Source organism: Chiloscyllium punctatum, chromosome 2 (genome assembly GCF_047496795.1).
Source record: "Chiloscyllium punctatum isolate Juve2018m chromosome 2, sChiPun1.3, whole genome shotgun sequence".
NCBI lineage: Eukaryota > Metazoa > Chordata > Chondrichthyes > Orectolobiformes > Hemiscylliidae > Chiloscyllium > Chiloscyllium punctatum.
In genome coordinates this window covers 12,436,060-12,453,743 of record NC_092740.1, presented here as the reverse complement: position 1 = coordinate 12,453,743, position 17,684 = coordinate 12,436,060, and the positions used below count along the sequence as shown (strand labels likewise).

Here is a 17,684-nt window from a genome sequence, read left to right as displayed (position 1 = left end):
GTTTATGAAGTTAGTCCACAGATCAGCCATGATTTCACTAAATGGGAGAGCAGCCTCAACAGGCTGAATGGCCTACTCCTGTTCCTGTGTTCATATTAGCTCGGGCACCACAGTATCTGTGAATGTAGTATTTGTACACGTCAAGAGCTATAACAAACGTCTGTTGAATCTTTCAACACCGTATTACCATGTTTAGATCTTCTGTTACAGGACCTAATGTAAACATTATTGTAGCACATCTGGATACCCTGTGGAGGCAAAGCCCACAGATGAGAAGTTAAATGAGTAAATCTGGAATTGGAAACTAGTCCCAGTAAAAGATTGGGATCTTATCATCAATTGTTCTAAAATCTGATTCACTAATATCTTTTAGGGACCGAAATCTGCCATTCTTACCTGACCTAGCTTCAGTCCCAAAACAGTGCGGTTGATTTTTAACTGCCCTTTGATATAGCCTGAGCAAGCCATTCAGTTCAAGGGTAATTTGTGACGGGCAATAAACACTAGAGCCCAAGAAAGTATCAAAATAAATCAAAAGTTAAAGGTGCTTGTGATCATGATCTGGAGGGAAAATGGTTAGATGGGGAGAGTGTAGGATGTTGTTCAAGGGAAAAAATGAGGATTTGACGAAGATGAGGGGATAGGACATGTAGGGCCATTGCTTCCCCATGACCCTCACCCACCACATCTCCCACCTGCAAGGGAAGGGAGAGAGGAGGAACAATAGTTAACAGGAGAAGCTGAAGAAATGAGGCACAGAGCCAAGCAGAAAGAGTTATAATAGTAACTTTGAAGCCAGCAGGGAAGATCTCACCATGCGCAATGCCAGCTCATCACTGAGGAGTAGCTTCTGTCTGTACACTCTGCCAATCTTTTCCACTTATAAAATGCATAAGTCGCCATTTGTAATGGCAGCTGCCACCATAAACCTGTCCAATTCCACCCCCCTCCAGCCTGTTCAATCTTTTCAGAAAGTTCTAACCTCACAGCTCTGGTCTCATTCTTGCGATTCCATTATTCTCCTTCTCCAATACCTTCATACAAAACGGAGACTGGAATTTTGCACAGTATTCTGAGTAAGATTGAATAGAGGTTCCGTACAATCTCTTCACATCAAGGTGGAGCCTTGGGGACGACGTCATTAATTGTTTCATTATTCTGTGAGAGGTTTCCCAGGTGAGTGAAATATCCCCTTACAGCTTCACTATAGATATGTCACTCTGACTGATGTACAGTATTCCCAAGGTCTTCATTACCTGGTCTCCTTCCCCAAATGTCCCATTGCCCGATTTCTCTCTCTGGATGACTCCTGCTATCACCTGAAGGACCTCTTTCCACAGTGTTAAAAACTCTGAATCTATGACTGGGTTACGCAACATGTCTCAACAATTGGTTCATAGACAGTGCACCTAAGTGACCATGTGAACAATAAACAGTCAATGTGTGTGTGGGAGGCGTGTTGCTGGTTATGTCAACTTAGGAATGTGTATTAGCCAGAGACATAGTGGGAACTCTCAGTTCTTCTCCAAACATTGCCAGAGGATCTTTAATTCTCAGTATAACCGTATATCCAAAAGGTAGCGCAACAAGTAGGAATTTTACAACTCTAATTTGTACCTGATCAGATCGCGAGTGTACCTTTCCTATTCATGCGTAGGATGTGGGAAGTCCAACATTTATTGGGTATCTCTAATTGTCCTTGAGAAGGTGAGCTGGCTTCTTGAACACCTGGTGTCTAATTGGTACATCCACAATGTTGTTAAGGAGGGACTTCCAGGATTTTGACCTAGTAACACTGAAGGAACACTGATATATTTCCAAGTCAGGATGGTGAGTAGCTTGGAGGGGAACTTGCAGGTGATGTATTCCCATGGATCTGCTGCTCTTGTCCTTTTGGATGGCGGAGACTGAGGGTTTGGATGGTCCCTTTGAAGGAAGGGTGAGATGCTGCAGTGTATTTTGTAGAGAGTGCAGACAGCTGCTACTGAGCGTTGGTGATGGAGGGAGAGACTATTGAAGATGGCGGATGGTGAATGGGAATGTGCAACACCAGTGTACATGAGAGTCCAAGATCACTACGTACAGCTCCCAGTGTTCAACACCACACAGGAAGCCCTTGCCTGACTCAGGTCCTGTTTTTGTTAGAGTTTACTGAAGGCTATAGCGAGAGGACATTGATCACATCAGACACACAACTCCAGGTGGGAAAGAAAGATGCAGAAACAAGTCAAGGCAGATTCAAAATGACAGGAGATTTCAGAATATGACAAGACTGATCTTCTTGCCAAAACCTGTTTAAAGTTTTTTGGATAAAATTGCTTTGTCAGTTCCCACTTTGCCAAGAAAGTTAATTCAACCAACAGTATCAAAGAAATTTGTCACCAGCAATTCCTGTCTTTCCAGCTGCACGTTCACTCTGTCAGAGGAAGCAAAGGGGATCCCAACCGCCCACACCAATCGACAATGGAAACTTGCTGCAAGTCACCTGCTTATGGTGAAGTGAAGCTGTTCCCAAGTCCAGAGCAGTGACATTTTCTGTGGGATTAGGAAGAAGCAGTGACTGGTAGGGTACTGTAGGGCTCAGTGCTTGGACCCCAGCTATTCACAATATACTGTATATTAACGACCTGATGACGAAACCAAATACAACGTTTCCAAGTTCGCTGATGACAAAAAACTGGGCGGGAGTTGTGAGGAGGTTTCAAGGAGATTTGGAAAAGTTGAGTGAGTGGACAAACAGATGCAGTACAATGTGGTGAAATGTAATGTTGCACACTTCAGTGTCCAAAAGAGAAAGAAAGAGTATTATTTAAATAGTGATGTATTGGGAAGCGTGGATGTCCAAAGGTGTCCTTGTGCACCAAACAATGAGAATAGATGCAGCAATTCAAAAGGCAAATGTTACATGGTCTTCGTTGCAAGGTGGTTTGAGTTCAGAAGTAAGGATGTCTTCCTGCAGTTACACAGGGCCTTGGTGGGATCATGCCTGGAGTACTGTGTGTGGCTTTGGTCTGTCCACTTATGAAAGGTTCACGAGGCTGATGCCAGGGATGGCAGGAGTGTTGTAATGAGGATAGATTAGTTCGACTGGGTCTGTATTCACTACAGAAGGATGAGAGAGGGGGTCTGACTGGAACATAAGATACTAACAAGACTGGGCAGGCGGGATGCTGGGAGAATGTTTTCTCTGGTTGAGGAGGTGCATATAGGAAAGTAGTTGTGAAACTTGAAAGGGTTCAGAAAAGGTTTACAAGGACGTTGCCAGGGTTGGAGGATTTGAGCTACAGGGAGAGGCTGAACAGGTTAGGGCTGTTTTCCCTGGAGCATTGGAGGTTATGGGGTGACCTTATAGAGGTTTACAAAATCATGAGGGGCATGGATAGGATAAATAGACAAAATCTTTTCCCTGGGGTTGGGGAGTCCAGAACTAGCTGGCATAGGTTTAGGGTGAGAGTGGAAAGATATAAAAGAGACCTATGGGGCAACTTTTCATGCAGAGTGTGGTACATGTATGGAATGAGCTGCCAGAGAAAGTGGTGGAGGCTGGTACAATTGCAGCATTTAAGAAGCATTTGGATGGGTATATGAATAGGAAGGATTTGGAGGGATATGGGCTGGGTGCTGGCAGGTGGGACTAGATTGGGTTGGGATATCTGGTCGGCATGGACGGGTTGAACCGAAGGGTCTGTTTCCATGCTGTACATCTCTATGACTCTATGAGGAAAGATTTCTGATTCAACAGGCAGTGTGCCTGTGGAATTCTCTAACATGGAGGGCTGTGAAGGCCAAGTCATTGAATATATTCAAACAAGAAAGAGATACATATCAAGGTTTCAAAAGCATAAAGGAACATGGGAAGAAGCAGGAATATTACATTGAGGTAAAGGAGTTGCTATGATCATATTGAATGGTGGAGCAGGCTGGAAGGGCTGAATGACCACAATGAAACTAGAAGCAGGTGTAGGCCATTCAGCCTCTCAGTCCTGCTCTCCAGTTCAATTAGATCATGGCAATGCTGTACCTCAGCTCCATGCACCCTTCTTTGCCCTATATCCTGCGACACCATTATTGACAAAAATCTGTCAATCGCAGTCCAATTGAAAACTCCTGCCTAGGTATTTTGGGATGAGTGTTCCAGATTTCCAGTATCCTTTAGAGTGAAGAAGTGCTTCCTGGTTTCACTCTGAATGAACTGGCTTGAACTTAAACTGGTGTTGCCTTGTTTGTCTTCCCCTGCTCAGCACAAGCAGATTATCCCCAGTCTTCCCGATCAAACCCCTTTAATATTTTTAGTCAGACCACACCCTCAAGCTCCTAAAGCTCAGAGGAATAAAGCCAGGTTTATACAAATTGTTTGGATCATTTAAACCTTGCAGCCCCAGTACTTTGTCTGTGAATCTGATACACACACATATCACAGGTACACAGGGAAAACCCGAGCTTTTAACAACCCTTCTCTTCGCTGGACAATGCAGAATTTGAATATTGTTGAAAGGATAGAGACAGAAAAAGACAGGCAAAGCTTTTCATCAGGACAAAACACAAGAACACCAAATTTCAAACAATCACAACAATTTATACTGCAGGACTAAATGGTGCTGATTGGTTGCCAAGTTGACTTTCTGATTGGCTGAGAAAGCAGCAGGAAATTACAAGCTACCCTATAGGTTGACTCCGAGGTAAATCCTCTTTGCTGCTGGGAGAGTAACTTCAGCATCGCCGATGTAACCTTGTAACTAAAACACCTCATCCCTGGAACTTCTCCGGCAAATGTCCTCTGTATCTACTCAACGATCCTCACATCCTTCCCAAAGGGTGGTGACCTGGAAACTGGACACAACGCTCTTGGTGAAAAACTTCACTACCTGATCGAACATAAATTGTCAAGACTTCGATCAATTGACTACCTCAGTCTTCTCTTTTCTATCTGGAAGTGCTCCAGCCTGTGATACTATTCCTGATAGTCATGACCTCTCTATCCTGGGATCATTTGACTGTGAGATCTGATGATAGATGACCCCAGACAGTTCGATTCTCTTGCTTCTGAGTTATGCAGCCAGTGAGTCATAGAGATGTACAGCACGGAAACAGACCGTTCAGTCCAAATCGTCCATGCCAATCAAATATCCTAAACTAATCTAGTCATTTGTCAGCATTCGGCCCATAGTCCTTGAAACCCTTCCTCTTCATACAACTATCCAGATGCCTTTGAAATGTTGGCTGAAAATGTGTTGCTGGAAAAGCGCAGCAGGTCAGGCAGCATCCAAGTAGCAGGAGAATCGACGTTTCGGAAGGGCTCATGCCCGAAACGTCGATTCTCCTGCTCCTTGGATGCTGCCTGGCCTGCTGTGCTTTTCCAGCAACACATTTTCAGCTCTGATCTCCAGCATCTGCAGTCCTCACTTTCTCCTGCCTTTGAAATGTTGTAATGATACCAGCCTCCACCACTTCCTCTGACAGCTCATTCCATACACGCATCACCCTCTGCATAATGACATTGCCCCTTAGGTCCTTTTTATATCTGTCCCCTCTCACCCTCAACCCAAGCCCTCTAGTTCTGGATCCCCCTACCTTGAGGACAAGATCTTGGCTATTCACCCTACCCATGCCCCTCATGATTCTATAAACCTCTATAAGGTCACCTGTCAGCCTCTGACGTTCCAGGGAAAACAGCCCCAGCCTATTCAGCCTCTCCCTACAGTTCAAGCCCTCCAACCCTGGCAACATCCTCGTTAACCTTTTAAAGGGAGTCTCACACATTTTTGAAACGAAAAATGTGAATTCAAAAATTTTTTTAATACAATTTTATTGAGACAAATACTGAGGGAGCCCTCCTCTCCCCATTCTTGCATTTCAAATAGTTCTGGAGGGGGTCGAGAGTGGGTAGGTGAGAAGGCATGTGGAGATTCCAATGACTGAATGGAAAGTTCTGGAGCTGCCCAGTCTCAGGTTTGGTTTATGTACAGAGCACCTGTTCATATTTCCCTCTCTCTCTGTTCTCTGTGATGTATCTCCCAGTTTTTTCATCAAGGTTGGGGCATGGTGGGTGTACAAAGAGAGAGAGAGAGAGAGAGAGAGGGAATGCCTGTTGTTTTACTGCAGGTCCAACTCCCAGCAACATCAGCTGCTGCAAATGCTGTTCACAGATACTAGGCTTGGATCGACCAACCCCATCTCCTCGTGCTCATTGACACAGAGACGGTATCCGCAGCCCCTCTTCCTCGGCAGAGGGACCACCCCTTTGGCGTTGGCCGCTCCCTCGGGCCTGGTGGTGGGAGGCAACAGGAAGCCCACACTGCCAGCGATCAGCATGTGCCAGATGCTATGGATGTAGAAGTAGTTCTCCTCAGTCTCCACGAAGGCGTACAGTGCCACGGCGAACGTGGCGATGACTGTGCCAGGGAAAAGGTAGAAGACCCAGCGCTTCCAGGTCGGAGGGTAACAGTGACGTCTGCGGATTGTACGCACAGTCTGTGAGAGAAAGGGAAGCAGAATGTCATGGAGGCAAGCTGTACTTTTACAGGATCTATCACTCAAGCTATTGTGTATTAGATTAAATTCCCTACCGTGTGGAAACAGGCCCTTCAGCCCAAGAAATCCACACCGACCCTGCGAAGAATAACCCACCCAGACCCATTCCCTGACATTTACTCCTGACTAGATAAAAACAATGACTGCAGATGCTGGAAACCAGATTCTGGATTAGTGGTGCTGGAAGAGCACAGCAGTTCAGGCAGCATCCGAGGAGCAGTAAAATCGACGTGTCAGGCAAAAGCCCTGATAAATGTCGATTTTACTGCTCCTCGGATGCTGCCTGAACTGCTGTGCTCTTCCAGCACCACTAATCCAGAATTTACTCCTGACTAATGCACCTAACACTACGGGCAATTTAGCATGGCCAATTCACCTGACCTGCACATCTTTGGATTGTGGGAGGAAACCGGAGCACCTGGAGGAAACCCATGCAGACACGGGGAGAATGTGCAAACTCCACACTGACCTGAGGTCAGAAGCGAACCCGAGTTCCTGGTGCTGTGAGGCAGCAGTGCCAACCACTGGGCTACCGTGCTGCTGGTGAATCTTTTAAGGTGAATCTTTATCACGTATGGTGTGGCATAATTAGGTACAACCGAGTCTTGCCGAAAAGAGAGACATGTACCTGAAACTTTTCACCTTGCCATCCATCAGGACCAATGCAAGAATGTCAATTTTCAAACAATCACAACAATTTATACTGCAGGAGCATAGTGCACTGTTGCATTGGAAAATCAATTCTGATTAGCTGAGGCATTACCATGGAATAAGCAACAGGGAATTGTAGGCTCTCTAAGCTCCCAGGTCATTCAACAGAACAAAAGGCTCCTTTTGTTTGCATTTTTGCTCCTAAAGTCACAGAGTCCTACACACGGAGAAAGACCCTTTGGCCCACACTGGTCCATGTAGAACAAAATGTCCATCCACACTAACTCCATTTCCCTGCACTTGGCCCATATCCTTGTAAACCTTTCCTATTCATGTATTTGTCCAAATGTCTTTTAAATGTTGTTAATGTACCCACCTCAACCACTTCCACTGGCAGCTCATTCCATACGCATAGCACCCTCTGTGTAAAAACATTGCCCTTCAGATTCCCTTTTATTCTTTCCCCTCTAACCTCAAACCTCGATGCCCTCTAGTCCTCGATTCCCCAACCCTGGGAAAAAGACTGAGTGCATTCACCCTCTCCATGCCTCTCATGATGTCTCAAGATCCTCCCTCAGTCTGCTATGCTCTAAAGAAAAAAGATCCTAGTTTGTCCAGCCTCTCACTGTAACTCAAATCACTGAGTCCAGGCAACATCCTTGTAAATTTCTTCTGCACTCTTTCCAGTTTAATAATGTCCTTCCGCTTTCCAGTTTAATAATGTCCTTCCTATAGCAAGGTGACCAAAACTGAACACAGTACTCCATGTGTGGCCTCCTGAGGTAGGAATTGTTGTAACTGTTGAAATTTGATATTCTTGCATTTGTCCTGTTGAGTACTTTTTGAATTCCTTCCAGGCATTACTGGATAGACCAGCATCTATTGTCTCGCCCTAGTGGCTCAGGGAGCAGTTAAGAGTCAAGTACATTGATGTGGGTCTGGAGTCACATATAGGCCAGACCAAGTAAGGGTAGTAGAGTTATTTCCCTAAATGACATTAGTGAACAAGATGGATTGGTACAACAGTTGACAATGGCCACCATTGGACTAATTTTTTTAGTGAATTCAAATTTCCCCAACTGTTGTGGAAGGATAATGACAGTATCCTCCCACTATTTCATCGCCATCACCAGGACAATACGACATTTCAGCCACACCTCCGACTTTGCAGTGACACTCAGGTTCCGTATCACCGAATGGTTGTGTGTGATAAATGATTTTAAGACACAGTGTGTCAGCTGAGGTGTTATGTTGAGTGCCGCACTTTCGAAAGGGTTGCCATGGCTATGCAGATGGTGCGGAGAAGATTTCCTGTCATGGTGCCAGCTCCTCAGTTAAGTGGAGAGACTGGGCAAACGGCAACTATTCCCCTTTCAACAGGAAGGATTCATGGGAGCTTTCATCAAGGTTTCAAAGGCATGAAGCGTTTTGATAAGAGTGGACGGGGAGGAGACTTTTCCCACTGGGAGGAATCAGGAGATTGGCCAGAGAGTCAGAGGGAAGATGGGGAGAATTTCCTTTATGACACCAATTCTGAATCAGACATTGTAAAATTCTTCATGTCAATGATATGCTTTTAAGTGTAGTCTCTCCTGTCGATAAACACGACAGCTAATTTGTACACAGGCAGCTCCCACAAACTCTAATGTGATGATGATCAGAATATTTTGTAACTGAATGATGTTGTTTCTTTGATATCTATTGAATACCCCTCTTCATCTTTGCCTAGCAGGTGGGGCATCAGCTTAATATCTTATACAAGAGAAAGTACCCCCGAGAATGAAGTTCTGTCTCAGTACAGGCAATAAGGGAGGCAGCCCAGCTCCAGGCTCTGCAATGAGGCTACAGATCCACCAGTTCAGATACTTAGACAAGAACACAAGCCTCTGGTTGAACAACATAGAGTCTTTGAGATGTACAGCATGGAAACAGACCCTTCGGCCCAACTGATCCATGCCGATCAGATACCCTAAATTTAACTTGTCCCATTTGCCAGACCTTGGCCCCTATCCCTCTAAACCCTTCTTATTCATACATCCATCCAGATGCCTTTTAAATGTTATAATTGTACCAGCCTCCACCACTTCCTTGGCAGCTCATTCCATACACGCACCACTCCCTGTGTGAAAAAGTTGCCCCTTATGTCCCTATTATATTTCTCCCCTCTCATCTTAAACCAATGCCCTCTAGTTTTGGACTCCCCTAGCCTGAAAAAAAAGACCTTGGTTATTTACCCTGCCCATGCCCCTAATGGTTTTATAAACCTCTATCAGGTCACCCCTCAGCCTCCGATGCTCCAGGGTAAACAGCCCCAGCCTATTCAGCCTCTCCTGAGAGCTCAAACCCTCTAACACCGGGTTGGCTGTAGACACAATCTGGCTGATGAACTACACCAGAGCCACTCAAAAATATTTCTGATGCTTCCCACAGACACAGATTTGTGTTTAATGAAACAAAATCCTGTCAATTGCGGAGATCTGAAATTACAGCATAAATTGCTGGAGATACTCAGCAGGACTGACAGTACCTGCAGAGAATGAGAAAGAGGCATAATTTTGAGTTTAGTTTAACACACTTGAAGCATTAATTCTGTTTCTCTCTCCATTGATGCTGCAAGACCTGCTGAGTTTCTCAAGCAATTTCTGTTTGCATTTCAGACTGAGATTCGACAGAGGTTTACAAAATATGAGTGATCTGGTAGATCTGGTAGATCTGGTAGATCTGGTAGGTCTGGTAGAGCTGTTAAAGGAATGAGGGGATATAGATTGAAAATGATGTGCAAACAAAGCAAGGGTGATGTGATTACAAACTTTTTCACTCAGTGAGTAGTTAGGGGCTGGAACGTGCTGCCTGGAAATGTGGCAGGTTCAAACGAGGGGAGCATTGAATGGTTATTCGGAAAGAAATGGCCTGCAAGGGTATGGAGAAAAGGCAGGGGGTAGGCACTAGGCGATAGAAGCAGTGCAGGGCACAATGGGCCAAATGGTCTCTTCCTGCACCAGAACAACTCTGTTCTTCCTCAGAATGATTACATACAGCCAATGCAGCAGATACAAAAAGGGTAAATATTCCATCTCCCTACCCAAGCGATGGCCATGATGCCGAGAGCAAAGAGGCTTGGTCCCAGAAGATTCCACAGTCCATGCCGATCCAACTGCAAAGCCATCGACAGCAACATGGCTCCCAGCAAGTACAAGATCTGTCAAAGTGCAAAGGGCAAGGGTCATCATGATGATATGCGATATAATAAACCATCAATGACAGATATTTTAATTATCTATGCTGTCTTCGTTTTAACTTAATATTCAACTGCTCTCAGTGAGAATGAGGTTTACTCTTGTTTTGTTGGTCAGAACATGTCACCAATCTGCCTGAAGAATTGTTCAAGGACATCAAGGGCTACAGAATGAAGTGTTCTGTGCAATGTGATCGGGAAGTCAGAGGGTGACACAGTACAGGAGGAGGCTGCTTGGCCCATCCAGTCCGTTCTAGCTCTCTACAAGAACACCTCAGCTTTTTTTTAATATATCTACTTGCAAGATTAACATTGCTGGCTGGGTCTGCAATTGTTACCCATCCCTCGTTGCTCTTGAGAAGGTGATGGTAAATTTATTTCTGGAACCACTGCAGTCCATGTGCTGTAGGTGGACACACACTGCCCTGAGGGAGGGAATTCTAGGATTGTGACCCAGCGAGAGCAACGGAGGGGAGATATATTTCCAAGTCAGGATACTGAGTCACTTGGAGGGGAACTTGCTGGAAGATGGTGTTCCCATGTATCTGCTGCCCTTATCTTTCTAGATGCAAGTGATCGTGGGTTTGGAAGGTGCTGTTTGAGGATATTTGGCAAATTTCTGCAGTGTGTCTTGGAGATGGTACACACTGTTGCTACTGACCGTCAGTGGTGGAGGGAGTGGTGCTTGTGGATGTGGTAACAATCAAGCAGTCTGCATTATTCTGGATGGTGTTGAGCTTTTTTGGGTGTTGTTGGAGTGACATCCATCCAGGCAAGTGGGGAGTATTCCATCACACTCCTGACCCGTGTCTTGTAGATGATGGAGAAGCTTTGGGGAGTTACTCACTGCAGTATTCCTTGCCTCCAACCTGCTGTTATGTGTTTATGTGGTGCGTCCAGTTCTGTTTCTGGTTAATGGTAACCCCCAGGACGTTGATAGTGACAGTCCCCTGCCCATTCCATGCAACCTTGCAAGTTCTCCTCTTTTCAAACAATCAGCCTATTCACTCCCAGTTGAATCTACCTCCAAAACACCTTGTAACATACAGATTCAGATCAGCCATGATCTAGTTAAATCAGGCTCATGGGGATGAAAGACCTAATCCTGTTCCCTTGTTCTTCCCAGAAGGCAATTTCTGTCAACCAGTGAAACAAGGATTTCTTTGAATCAGGGATATCCCACACCCAGAAGCTATATTTATCCTGTTCCGACCTGCTGTACTCACACAGGTCAAGTCCAGTACCATCAACTAATAGCTTGGATTTAACCCACTCTGTTCCAGATAACATCACAGTGAATGGTACAGACTGCAGGGCATCTCGGTTGGGGCACACAGTGGGTGGTGTGCCGATGCCCAGGCCACAAGGCCTGGTCTCTGGCCGATGGCGGTCTCTGCGACTAGGTGAGAAGAAAAGTAACAGCTTACGTTTATGTAGCAGCTTCCATGACCACGAGGGGCAATGTGGGAAAATGTGGCAATCGGAACACAGCAAGATCCCATAATTAGCGTTTTCAATTTATTTTCTCGTCAGATGTGAGAGGGCCAGGTGTTAAAGCCAGCATTTGTTGCCCACCCCTATCTGCCCTTGAACTGAGTGGCTTGTGAGGCCATTTCAGAGGGCAGGTCAGAGACAACCGTATTGCTGTGTGTCTGGAGTCACAAGTAGGCCAGAAGCATTGAAAACAACAGCAGGAATAGGCCATTCTGCCCTTCAAGCCTGGGCTCTACCATTCAATTTGATCATGGCCAATCTTCCAACTCAGTTCCCTTTCCCAAATTCTCCCTATACCCTTTGATCCCTTCATCGCTGGGAAATATAGCTAGCACCTTCTTAAAAACAGATGATGGAAGGATGGCAGATTTCTTTCTCTGAAGGATATTAGTGAACCAGAAGGATTTTTAAGACAACCAATAATAATTTCATGGCCAGCATCACAGACAATAGCTTTCTCAGAACAAATTGTTGTGGATCCAACTGGGGAATCAGGTTATTTTGGACCTAGTAATGTTTAATGAGATAGTTTTGATAAACAATATCAGAGTAAAATATCCCCTTGGAAATAGTGACCATAACATGGTAGAATTTAGCATTTAGTTTAAGAAGGAAGAACTTGAGTTGGAAACAACTGAGCTAAACTTAAATCAGGGTTACTACAAAGGAATAGAATCCCTACAGTGTGGAATCAGTCCCTCCAAAGAGTATCCCACCCAGACCCACCCTGTACAACCCTGCATTCCCTATGGCCAATGGATCTAACTTGCGCATCGTTGGACCGTGGGAGAAAACTAGAAACCCACAGAGACAGAGAGAATGTGCAAACTCCGCACAGTCACCCAATGCTGGAATCGAATCCAGGTCCCTGGCATTGTGAGGCAGCAGTGCTAACCACTGTGCCACCCTGTGAGGGTACAGCTGGCTGGAGTGGACTGGGAAAGGAGTGTAGCAGCAAAGGTGGTTGAGGAACAATGGCAGACTTTTAAGAAAATAGTTCATGGCTCACAGCAAAGATAGATCTCAGTAAGTAAGGAGCATTCAACATCAGAAAACACAAAATTCCTGATGAAGGGATCTTGCCCAAAATGTCGACTCTCCTGCTCCTCGGATACTGCCTGACTGGCTGTGCTTTTCCACACCACACTCTCGACTCAGAAAACACAAGGCCTTGTCTCTGGCCTACGGTGGTCTCTGCAAATAGATGCGAATGAAAACAACACTAAGGGGAGAAACCCAACCACGGTTAACACAAAAGGTAAAGGACAGCATCATATTGAAAGAAAATATATCCAATGTGGCAAAGGTTAGTGGTCAGCCAAAAGGATTGAGAAACTTTTAAAACCAATAAAAGACGACCATTTTAAAAAAGAGGCAGGAGAAAAACTTTGAGGGTAAACTGGCAAGTAATATTAAGATGGACAGTAAGAGCTTCCTGAAATACATGAAAAGGAAGAGGGAGGTCAAAGTGGGCAATGGCTCCTGAGAGAATGAGGCGGGGGAAATAAGAATGGGGTACCAAGAAATGACACAGGAGTTAAAGAAATATTTTGCATCTGTCTTCATAGCAGAAGCTACCAATAGCATTCAAAAATTATTAAATATTCAAATAGCAAAAGAGGGAGAGGACCTGAATCCAAGAATTATCACAAGAGGAAAAGTACCTTGGAAGCTATTGGGGCTAAAGGCTGGCAAGTCTCCGGGACCTGATCCTCGGCATAAAAGATGTAGGTCAGGGTGTGGATACACTGGCAGTATTCTATCACAGGACGATAAGATCTAGGAGGAGAATTAGGCCCATCAGCCCATCGAGTCTGCTCCCCCATTTGATCATAGCTGATGTGTTTCTCAAGCCCATTCTCCTGCGTTCTCCCAGCAACCCTTGGTCCCCTTACTAATCAAGAACCTCTCTATCTCTGTCTCAAATACACTCAATGACATGGCCTCCACAATCCTCTGCGACAATGAGTTCCACAGATTCCTCACCCTCTGGCTGAAGAAATTCCTCCTCATCACAGCTCCAAAGGGCTACCCTTTCACTCCGAGACTGTACCTTCAAGTCTTTATCTCTCTTACTAGTGGAAACATCTTCTCCACATCCATCCTGTTCAGGCCTCTCAGTATTCTAATAATTATCAATCAGATTCCCCCGATCCTTGTAAACTCCATCGAGTACAGAGCCAGAGTTCTCCACCAGTTCTGTGCAGCACCTTGTCACCTTGTTCTGGAAATCCCATTCGGTCATGTTCACTGGTTCTCTTTTGTCCAACTTGCTCATTACCTCCTCAAAGTATTCGAACAGATTTGTCAGACATGACCCCACCTTGTCGAAGCCATGCTGACTCTGCCCTATTTTATCATGCACTTCAGAATCTCGTCCATAATAATGGACTCTGAAACCACTGAGGTCAGGCTAACAGGCCATTAGTTTCCTGTCTTCTGCCTCTCTCCCTTCTTAAATAGGGGACTTATATTTGGCATTTTCCAGACCTCTGGGCCCCTCACATACTCCAGGGATTCCTAAAAGATCACCACCAATGCCTCTATAATCTCTTTAGCACCTCACCTCGGGATGTGTAGGTTAGGTGGATTAACAGTATCACGGGGATAGGGTAGGGGGATGAGTCTGGGTGGGATGCTATTTGGAGGGTAAATAATTAAAGTGTCATACAGCTGATGCGAAGTACTGAACAAACTTAGATTGCTTTTAAATCTTTAATCCCTCTACACTGTCCCCATCAAACATGCCCAGCACAGGAACAGCACAAGGTTCAGTGCAGAATAATGCTTCCTCTACACTGTCCCCCATCACTCCCAGGACAGAGACAGTATGTGGTTAGACTCAGAGTAAAGCTCTCTCCACACTGTCCCCATCAAACACTCCCAGGACAGGGACAGCACAGGGTTAGATACAGAGTAAATCTCCCTCTACACTGTCCCCCCATCAAACACTCCCAGGTCAGGGACAGCACAGGGTTAGATACAGAGTAAATCTCCCTCTACACTGTCCCCCCATCAAACACTCCCAGGACAGGGACAGCATGGGGTTAGATACAATAGACAATAGACAATAGACAATAGATGCAGGAGTAGGCCATTCAGCCCTTCGAGCCTGCACCGCCATTCAATATGATCATGGCTGATAATTCCCAATCAGTATCCTGTTCCAGCCTTATCTCCATAACCCTTGACTCCACTATCTTTAAGAGCTCTATCCAATTCTTTCTTAAATGAATCCAGAGACTGGGCCTCCACTGCCCTCTGGGGCAGAGCATTCCACACAGCCACCACTCTCTGGGTGAAGTAGTTTCTCCTCATCTCTGTCCTAAATGGTCTACCCCGTATTTTTAAGTTGTGTCCTCTGGTTCGGCACTCCCGACAGAGTAAATCTCCCTCTACACTGTCCACGACCAAACACTCCTAGGACAGGGACAGCATGGGGTTAGATACAGAGCAAAGCTGGCTCTACACTGTCCCCATCAAGCCATCCTGATATGAATCTGTTCTGTTTTAATGGGTTTTCAGATCATTCTTTTTCCGATTATGTCCGTATCAGGTGTTTGCTGATAGTTTCACAGACACTGTTACTGTTTTTAACTTTTTATTCTAATTTTTTATTTAATTAGCTGCAAGTTAAATTCCTGTAATGAATTTCGAACTTATATCCAGCGATCCCTCATTCCGATCTGTGAATTACTGGTGCATTTACATAACTAAACAGCTGCCATATCCAGTTATCCTGAGACTGTGCTAACTGGGTCAGTTTTACCTTCATTCTGGGAATATCCTAACTGTGGTCATATGGAAGACATGGAGCCAGGAGGCTGGGGAACCTCGCGATTGGAATCTGGAATCTAGAAAGAGAAGACTCGCTGATGAAACCATTGCTCCATCAGATCTACTGAACAGTAGGAGCTGGATGATGGGCCAACTCCTGGAAGGCCAATGTACGAGAAATGACAGGCCAACAGTATTCATGGTCATCCAGGGATACTTCCAAAGTATCCAAGGAACTAAATTGTTGTCAATATCCTGACTTGGAAATATATAACTGTTCCTTCACTGTCACTCAGTCAAAATCCTGGAGTTTCTTCTCTAAGAGTATTGTGGGTCTATCTACAACACATGGACTGCAGCAGTTCAAGAAGGCAGCTCCCCCCCACCTTCTCAAGGGGGCAACTAGCAATGGGCAACAAGTGCTGGCCCAGCCAGTGATACCCACATCCCATAATGAATCAAAATGAAATTGATGCTAGACTCCTTTGAAACGAAATAAGTAAATGTGAACATGGTGTGTGAGCAATGATCGAGAGAGAGGGGTGACATGTGGCCCTGTTGCCCAGGATTCTCCCCCACCGAGGGATTTCATCACCTCATCTCTGGATCTGTCTCATTGACAGAGATTGATCACGTGGATCAACGAGAATAAACCCCAGCTTTGTAACAACAAACTAAGAAAATCTCGAAAGCGAACATCTGGGAAAGCCGTCAGTGACGTGTGCTTGCTTGTGAGAGGGAGATAGTGAGAGGGAGAGCAGCAGCAGGGAAGGGGGTGAACAGTTGGATGGTCCCGGATTGCTGTGAGACAGGGCCCCACTTGGCCTGTCAAGTTGGAGACTAACCTGCTTGATGATTGGTTGCAGCCTCGCCATGGCAATAACCGTGACCCAGACAGACATCAGTGATCCCAGGAAGTCACAGAACTGCAGCACATCATACTCCATGATACAGAAGACCACGATCCCAGGCTGGTCACACGCGTGGTAAAACTGCAGGGGGCAGGAGGGTGGGAACAACAGCTGGTGTCACCTCACAGACAACAGGAAACCCTCTGAAAGTTACAGGGAGTCACTCCCAGACAGAGGAGGAGCATCAGGCACAGGGGCTGGAATGTGGTTACCTTATGAGGAATTAGGAGATCTGTTTCAAAATAAGGAGATGGGGATGAACAGGAATCCCTGACAGGATCCTTGGTCTTTGTAATTCTCTCCCTCAGCAAGCTGTGGACGCTGGGTCAAGGAATAGGTTTGAGGCTGATTTAGACAGAGCTTTGATCGACAAAACAGTTTAATGTTTTGGGGGAAGGCAGGAAAGCTCATCAAGGGGCCGAATGTTATTTAAATGGTCAAAGATTGGAGAATGATACAGAACAGAGAGATTGGGAGTCCGCATCCATGAAATATAAAGAAACGTAAAGTCTACTGGAAATAGGGAAAGAAAATGTAATGTTGACCTTTAATTCAAAGGGAATAGAGTAGAAGGGGAGTAGAAGTTTTGCTCGAACTGTGCACAATACTAGTTAGATAGACCAAGATACTACTCTGACTGGAGCTGGTACACTGTGAACAGTTTTGGGTTCCTTACCTAAGGAAAGATATATTGGCATTGGAGACAGTCCAGCGAGTGCTCGCTAGGCTAATACCAGATCGATGGATTCTTGATCTTTACTGAAATCAAAGTATTACCAGGAAAGAACAGAAAATTGGACGTGAGGAATGTCAGATCAGCCATGATCCTATTGAATGATGGAACAGGCTCAAGGGACTGAATGGCCTTCTCCTATTCCTATCTCTTATGGTCACATGGTATCAACAGACTGTCTGAAAAGGAAAGGTTGGGCCTGTATTTGTTGGACTATATAAGAATGTGGGGAGACCTTAGATTACAAGGATGTTGCCAGGGTTGGAGGATCTGAGCTACAGGGAGGGGCTGAACAGGCTGGGGCTGTTTTCCCCGGAGCGTCAGAGGCTGAGGGGTGACCTAATAGAGGTTT

The 17,684-nt window shown here is 45.4% G+C and overlaps 1 protein-coding gene across 1 annotated transcript in view; it reads right to left on the bottom strand.

The window, feature by feature from the left end:
• Positions 1-5,818: 5,818 nt before the first annotated feature.
• The window catches only part of tmem8b (transmembrane protein 8B), a 130,988-nt gene continuing 119,122 nt past the window's right edge, over positions 5,819-17,684 (bottom strand). The window contains exons 11-13 of the mRNA XM_072593570.1: positions 16,534-16,680; positions 10,265-10,381; positions 5,819-6,471 (exon numbers count right to left, since the gene is read on the bottom strand). Coding sequence (XP_072449671.1) covers positions 6,121-6,471; positions 10,265-10,381; positions 16,534-16,680 — 615 coding nt within the window. The 3' untranslated portion in view covers positions 5,819-6,120. The remainder of the gene's footprint in view (positions 6,472-10,264; positions 10,382-16,533; positions 16,681-17,684) is intronic.